Below are 7,753 nucleotides of genomic sequence, written 5' to 3'. Positions count from 1 at the left end.
GTCTCAGAGGGAAATGTGTAAATATATAGCAACCTGAACACTGTGCGTGTGCTGCCTTCTAGTGGCTTCAGTGCAACACAACTATTGGACGACACAGTTTACAAACACTATATTGACTCAACCTTCAAACAGCTTCTTTTCTTAGCAATATCTTCTTGTTTCAGTATGTAAAACAATAATTGATTAAAATGTATGTCAGTGTTAAACGGTGAAAAGCATCGAATGACTTTTCCTCCGGGGTCTTGTGTGGCAATGAAACTATTCTATAAAAACTGGAGGGTTTAAAAGTAATTTTTATTTTGCATATGAATGTTCATTAATAACAAAAACTGAAAAGTGTTGACTAAAATGACACAAACCTGTAAATACCAGAACTAGAACGACATGCATTAAAACGTCTCTGTATTTAGATGCATCTGTGTCGGCAAAAACACACCACTGTTGTAATTAAAATAGAATAATTTATACAGAGAAAACTGACAGTGACATTTTGTTAATCTAAAGTCATAAGTCATATGATACGTTTCCAAAACGTGTTCAGAACAAACAAAGATGGGAACAAACTAAAAACACAAATGACAGGGAGAACTCCGCCACACTTCCATCGTCTCTGAGAGGCCTCTACCCCCCCCACGTTACAGACTGTCTGCCTTCGACATGAAGCTCTTCAAAGTTTCCCTCAGCTTCTGCAGAGCAGCTTCATCCTCTTCCACAGCCTTAGAGCAGACGCGTTGAACTCTGCCGTGCAGATCCTCCAGGCACTTCTGTTGTACACAGGAGCAGATGGGTTATAATACACACATTAATGTATTAGAACAATACAAACACAGGTACAGGTGCAGTATGAATAACGATGCTATCAGATCAATATGCACGGAAAGCCTCAAGATGTTGAGTCACTGCTACAGTCACATCTAAACAGCGAAAGGCGTATGACGTTGTTACATCAGTCATGTGCTGGTGATGTTCGCGCTAAAACAAATTGAAGAATGCCTGACAAATAGTTTCTTACCTCTGTGATTGACAAGTGGTTAGCAGCTGTGGTAAACACAGATGCAAGGTTATTGGCTACTGTCCGCCGCTCCTCATTGGTCTCCTGCAGCACCAGGTGGTACCTGAAGAAGAGACGACCACAAAAAGACTCATCGGTTAGACTGAAACAAACAGAAAAGCTCACACATCATGAAAATGAGAAGAAATGAGGCAGCGGCATTGAGATGAACACGTTAACGTACAATGCTTTGTTCTGTAGTGGCCGTAGGCTCCAGCAGGATGAAGTCATCCTGAAGACATAAATGTTGTGGATAGATATAAAACATTCACTCACTGCTGTTGCGCTGCCTTCAGGTGTTGCACGGACTCGTCGTAGCCATAATTAACCTTCTTCTCCATAGTCGTACGATGGTTCTCCACCGTCTCCACCTCGGCTGCCCAGTCCTGCTCCTCTTGGGCGAGCTCCTTGGCAGACACAAGCACACAGGAAACCAACCGTCACTACATGAACGATGCACCTGTGCACACTGCGTGTCACCAACATGTTGAAATGTTTCCTCATACCCGTTTTTCCCGCCCGACACGTGATATCTGCTGAATGCAGAATGGCATAAAGCAGAATGAACTTTACCTGCATGTCAGAATCCAACCTTTCATCCAGCTTGCGGATCTGCTCTCTCAGCTGCTTTAGGTCATTGGACTTGTCCAAGAGGTTAGAATTCACCTTAAAGACACACACACACACGCATAAAAATAACAAATGTGATTTTAAAATAATATGCACTTTGGTATATTGTGTGTCACTGCGAGAAAAGGTTAGTAGCGTGCAAGATGTTGTTACCTGTTCACTCGACTCCTCCAGACTGAGTTTCATGTTGGCTAATCGACTGTTCTCTTCCTCCACGTCACTCACCAGCTTTCTCAGGAGCATCTACAACATGCAGCAGAGATATTAAAAAACGTCATCATCACAAATCTAATGTCCAAGGCCTACAATGGCGTAAACATTTAAATAGAACATGTCTAAAGCAACAAATAACTGGAAATAACCAAAGCATTGGGTTAGTAACCTAGTTCATACTGAACTGAATTCAGATCCACAATAGAAAAGTCTGGTCTTGTGCAGATTTAAGATGCAGATCATTCACCAGAAGTACCTGTATCTGTGTTTTGTGTTGAACCATGCTGCCGGGTCCACAATCAAAAGGCCTGATCTCAAAATCATGACCACAGGCGTTCTCTGCAGACAGTGGGATCAGCTTGAGTTTACGTGCCAGCTTGTGGTACTCTGCTACCCTCAACTCCGCCTGGGTTTGAGGAAAGTAACAAGAAGGGAAGGGCAAGGAAACAAGTTCAATCAAAGCCGCTGGATGAAGAACATCTGCTATTGTCAATCTATATTGACTACAAATGGGGAGCAGAATATCATAGTTCAATATCAAATATTAAGAAGGCTGAGTCCTATGTCACATTCACCATCTTTAAAAAAAAGGTAGTACTCCTGCTCCTCTGTGCATACAGTACCTTCTCTTTGACTTTGGCCAGAGCGATCTCCTCGTTCCACTTGTGCTGTTCAGCGTCTTCAAGAGACTTGCTGTGGCTGGAGATGGTCTGTTGGAGTTCTCTCTTCTCTCGGTTGATCCTCTCGACGTCAGCTGGAGTGAACTTCTGGTTCTGCAGGCGGAGCTGCAGTTCATTTTGCTGACGTTTTAGAGACTCCAGGTGACTGCCTGCAAAGATAAAAAAGGCCCATAAATGTGTAGTTCCAGTTACTTGCACAGCAGTAATTCAGATGTCTTCATGGTGACTTAACACGGAGATCCAGACGTATCAGACCCAGTGAGTCCTATTAAAGAGCCGACTGACTGACTGGGTCATATTTACCAGTGGTCTCCAGCTCATCGCTCAGCTCTGAAGCTCTGTTGTCCAGGTTCACTTTGAAGGACTCCAGGTTGCTTCGATAACTCTGGAGCTTCTTGAGGTCGGCCTGCAGCTTCACTCTTTCCATTCTCTTGGTCATGAGACGGTCCTGTCCAGGAGGAGACAGAAAATCATATGTGTGATTTATTGTTACTCACACTGAAGATGTTTCATATTACTGAGTGAGTGACCAAAAACAACCCAAAGTATTCTGGCTAATAATTGGAATATCCCCATCTCACCGTTACCACTTAGAATTATAACAGCATCATTTCTTTCACTGTATTTCATAAATGGTAATGTGAATATCAATATTTTAAAATCATAACTGAATGTGTGCACATGTAAATATAAAGGTCTCCTAACCGTGTGGCTCTCCTTCTCCAGCAGTTCGACCTCCTCACTGAGTATCCTGTACTTCTCCTCCATCGAGGCCAGCAGGGCCTCGTCCACGTTGTACAGTTTCTCTGTGAATAGAACACTAAATATTAATTGAAACTAACAATTAACATTATGCTTGGATATACATACAAAGCAATTAATTCTTTAAAAAACAACTAATTTCATGAGAGAGATGCTGTGCTTACTTAGTTTATTGAGGAACAATTCATCCACATCATCAAATGAGTCTTGACCCTGCATGAAGATGGAGTACGTCTCAGCTGTGTAGTCCAGGAGCAGCTGCACAGAATGTGAAAGACAAGATACAAATAAACACAACCCTGTAACAAGGAGGTTTTGGTGGTGGATTGTTGACGCTTAAAGAATTCAGAGTACCTTGTTGTACTCGGCCCCCTCCTCGATATTATCGCTGTCTTCACAGAAGTCCCTGAAAAGCAGCTCCTGCTTGCTCAAACACCAGTTGATCTGACACACGGAATAAGCACAACTAGTTTCATCAAACACCAAATGACACAAGTTTAGTTTATGCTGCATGCTCTGCAAATGAACCTGGTTTTATTCCACTGAAACTGTTGTTTTGCTTCTCACCTTGACTTGGTCAATAAGCCACATGAGAGCACCAAGTGCCTGGGGCCAGGTGTGGGGAGCTCCGACAGAATACATTGAAGACTTGGAGAGAACAAATGGATACCTTCCAGAAGCAGGGAGAGAAATAGAGACAGACACTCAGCAATGTGTCTTAAACTAGAGAAAAGGAGCCAGCATCAAGGCCCACAGCCAATGGTAAGCTACCTGCACGGTCACACATCTTGTACCATGACTTTGTTCTATGATGAATCCATTTTTAAGATTTTCTCTCAGCCTCTTTTTTATATCATTGCTAATACAGCCCCATCCATTGAATTGCAGTGATGCTAAACCTTCTGAATACACGTAGCTGGGACACCAAGTGATTCTCATGATGAAAGTTACCTCAGGGCTTTCAGGATAGCTGGAACCTCCTCCTCCACCTTTGAGTTTGGCATCTCAAAGGTTGGGTCGAGCTGACGGTAGACAAACTCAAACACCTTCACAAACTCCTTGGTAGAGGGAGACTGGAGGGTCTTGGCTGACAAAGTGCCCGGGTAACCCTGCTCTGTCAAGAACTGGAGAGACATGAGAGAGAATGTCAGGCAGGGACGAGCAACAGTAGAGATTCACACTCACATTGACCAACACCGCACTGCTTTATGATGCAAATGCAGGTACATAAAATAGGTTGAGCTACAATTAGAAGGTGCTGGAGCCCTTCACACCTTTGTGTGGTAAATGTGTCAGAAATGAAATGAAGTGTGTGTTGCTGGCTGCCAACTGGAATTTTTGGACACAACTACTGAGGGGCATCCACGTCTTTCCTTTCATATACCACACTGTGGATTTAATGTAATGAACATAAAGGGTGTAGCAATGTCATAACCAGCTGACCTATTTGTGTGCGTGCGTGCGTGTACATTACACTTGGGCTGAGGAATACCATGTTTTTACCTCGTGCAACTGTCTGATACATTGCTGAACAAAGGATTTATCATGCAGAGGTCTGGTGTCTTTGATCTTCTCCGTTCCTCCAAACCCTGACATGCTGCTGTTGCGAGGCATGCTGGCTCCTACAGTCCTGCAGGCAAAACAGTAATACACCACCACAATATGAAATATTATTTATCATCTCAAACAATGAATCTGACCCCCTTTATCTTAGGAGGATAATGACGCCTTCTTTAATTTACTCATTACGTAACCCGTGACCACATTTATTCTGCTAATTTTCTAATTAGTGTGTTGTGACACTGGTTTAAATCAAATAAGTAACTAAAGGCACACAGAGGTATTACTCTCTCTGAGATCATACTCGCAGGATATTTATGTACAGAGCTTTCCTTCTACACCGTGTGAGGCAAAGACTATACATGTTGACCACTTTATTTGATCTCATTACTATTGTAATTGTACTGGTACAGTCTGTGGTTATATTGATGTATATGTTCTCAGTCTTTTACAGTTGTTCTTGACACTTTAATAGGAAGTACGTGGTAATGCAAATTTGTATATTTCTAAAATATTATTCACTCACCGAGCACCAAAGAAGCTGGTCCGCCTCTCAGAGGTCACAGACTGCGGTTTGGGTATGTTCAGCTTTCCAAAGGAAGGCTGTTTACTGTAAAAAAACAAAATTATGAACAAATGATATACTCCCCTTGTTGACTCACATTTGCATATGCTGCCACTACCCCATTCTTCATAATTCTTTAAAAATGTGTTTAACTGGGAGAAGCCTCATTGAGATGAAAAATCACAAGACAGGCTGCTGCTTCAGACGAACAACATACAACAGTTGCGAACAATAAAAATGTCTGATCACAGCATGAGTCTTCCAAAATAAGACTCATCGTATCACATAGGGACGAATAACTGTCAAAGCATCTACAACGTGATGTAGCTTCCTTCAACTCCTTCAGGCTATTTTAGAAAACACTTTTAAAGACCAGCTCCCCAAATTAATCTGCAACAAATCCCAAGCCGTAGGAGCAGCGTAGCTAAAAAACTATTTCCTAGATTCAATACGGAAACTGAGAATAGATAGCAAGAGTAAGTCTTGCAAATATGTTACAGAGTGGAGACGGTAGCTTCCAGCATTTTTCAGAAGGATGCATTTACATATATATGAAGAAAGCAAGTTAAAGACTGCCTTATAAGGACACGCCTGTTATTAAGTCTGCAGATGGATGATCCAGGCCAACCAGCCCTGCCATACAGGGAGTGAGGGCCTTAAGATTAGTAATGAACCAAAGTGCTCCGTGTACAGTATCTAAAGAGTGAAGGCTTTGAGAAGATGCATAAATACTGTATATAAAACATCACCAAAGTCAATCACAGACATAAATGTAGCAGCAACAGGTCTGCTTTTGGCATCAAAATAAAAGCAAGACTTATTTCTAGAATAAAAAAAAAACAGCGCAGTGTGTGAATGTGAGGCCTAAAAGAGAGAATCATCAATTAAGAATCCTAAATATTCATAAGAAGATATAGATTCAATCACATTGCCCTGAAACGCATCAACAGATGTCATCACATGTTCACAAAAAAAGTGTCAATATCACCCCATGCCAAACAAATTTGTACAATTGTACAAACCAATGAAGCCTCTAATTTAATAATGTTGGGTCCCAGTTTGTCATAACAGGTATAAGAAATATCATGAAACTAAACCCAGCATCTTAATCTGTCTGCAGTGTATTTCAAACAGAGATATCTCAATGTAATATTCTGGATGTAAAAAGCATTATTAGACGTAGTTAAAGAGTACAGTGCACATCGTTAGTGGGTGTGACTAACATCAGGTTATACCAACCACACCATTAAAAGAGCAGCCTACGTACGTCGTACAGGAAGCAGTATCTTTGCTCACAATATAACTAAAATATATGAATTTATTTTTTGTTTTATGACTTCAAACCAACCTCTTTGGCGTTGTATACGCCATGCTCATCCTGTTGCTGTCTTGCACTCGCATAGGCATCAGCTCCGACGGTCTGCCGCTTGTTGCTCGACTCATCCTTCCACTGGACACAAATAATAATAAAAAAGAAACGGATGCAGTTTGTTGTTGTTATTCTATTGTATTACAAGCTCCGCCAAAATACATACACCTGCATGTTAGAGTACTAATGTCGGTCGCATTTTTTAATTAATGCCGATAACGTTAGATATGGCCACAGCTGGCTAACGTTAACTTATGTCAGTATCTCGGTGTATGCTGGATAGTAGCCTAGCTAAAGCGAGCTAACGTTCCTCGTTCAGTGACCTAAGTCGAATTAACGTCAGTTGTTTTCTAACTAAATCTAATAAGCGTGGTTAGGAAGTAACGTTACATCTTACGTAGCATTGTTTTACGGTTGGTAACATCGTTTAAATTACGGTACCATTAGCTAACTGTAGCTAAAGCCAAGTCACAATAACAGCAACTGACAACAAATTAGGCAAGCTAAATAACACAATGACTTAAAAAGCTTATCTTAGCAACTTTAAAACGTACCGCTCCATATTTCGACGTTGAAAAGTTAATGTTTACAAAATGAACCGAACATCTGAACGGACGTAGTACCAGACAAACCCCGCCAAAACAAAATTACAAATATGGGATGGCGGTGACGTCACCAAAGTACGGAGAGCCATTTGGTCCAAGAAGGCTTCGTAATGCGCTTTACAAATACGACTTGTCCACAGCGTCACATGCACACATTATCAACCATAAAGTCTGTGTTATCGTCCCATAAAAGAAAATATGTTGGAAGAGCAATTTTATATTTAACTTCTGAATATAATCTAAAAAAACGAAAGTGGTTTAATTACACCTTGCTGAAAGAATAGAATACTCAAAATGTTGGGCAGGTTTTTGTCGATT

At 41.3% G+C, this 7,753-nt stretch overlaps 1 protein-coding gene across 1 annotated transcript; it reads right to left on the bottom strand.

The window, feature by feature from the left end:
* Positions 1–261: 261 nt before the first annotated feature.
* ndc80 (NDC80 kinetochore complex component) lies at positions 262–7,524 on the bottom strand. The gene is made up of 17 exons (XM_031856328.1): positions 7,385–7,524; positions 6,810–6,911; positions 5,423–5,506; positions 4,840–4,966; positions 4,288–4,460; positions 3,904–4,006; positions 3,691–3,780; positions 3,501–3,594; positions 3,280–3,380; positions 2,878–3,022; positions 2,518–2,723; positions 2,151–2,300; positions 1,835–1,924; positions 1,625–1,717; positions 1,328–1,458; positions 1,013–1,115; positions 262–764 (listed from the first exon to the last, which is right to left on the bottom strand). Exons 1-17 carry the CDS (start codon positions 7,390–7,392, stop codon positions 636–638), a joined length of 1,929 nt encoding a protein of 642 aa, XP_031712188.1. The 5' UTR covers positions 7,393–7,524; the 3' UTR covers positions 262–635.
* Positions 7,525–7,753: the final 229 nt, after the last annotated feature.

Source organism: Anarrhichthys ocellatus, unplaced genomic scaffold (genome assembly GCF_004355925.1).
Source record: "Anarrhichthys ocellatus isolate YVR2014 unplaced genomic scaffold, GSC_Weel_1.0 scaffold17, whole genome shotgun sequence".
Lineage (NCBI taxonomy): Eukaryota > Metazoa > Chordata > Actinopteri > Perciformes > Anarhichadidae > Anarrhichthys > Anarrhichthys ocellatus.
This window is presented reverse-complemented; position numbering and strand designations above follow the sequence as displayed.

What these genes read in the sequence shown, in the direction of transcription:
- ndc80 (XM_031856328.1), bottom strand. An exon ending in GCGTATACAACGCCAAAGAG is followed by an intron (nt 5,507 to 6,809) that starts GTTGGTTTGAAG and finishes GTTTTTTTACAG; the next exon opens with TAAACAGCCTTCCTTTGGAA. An exon ending in AGGGGGCCGAGTACAACAAG is followed by an intron (nt 3,595 to 3,690) that starts GTACTCTGAATT and finishes CATTCTGTGCAG; the next exon opens with CTGCTCCTGGACTACACAGC.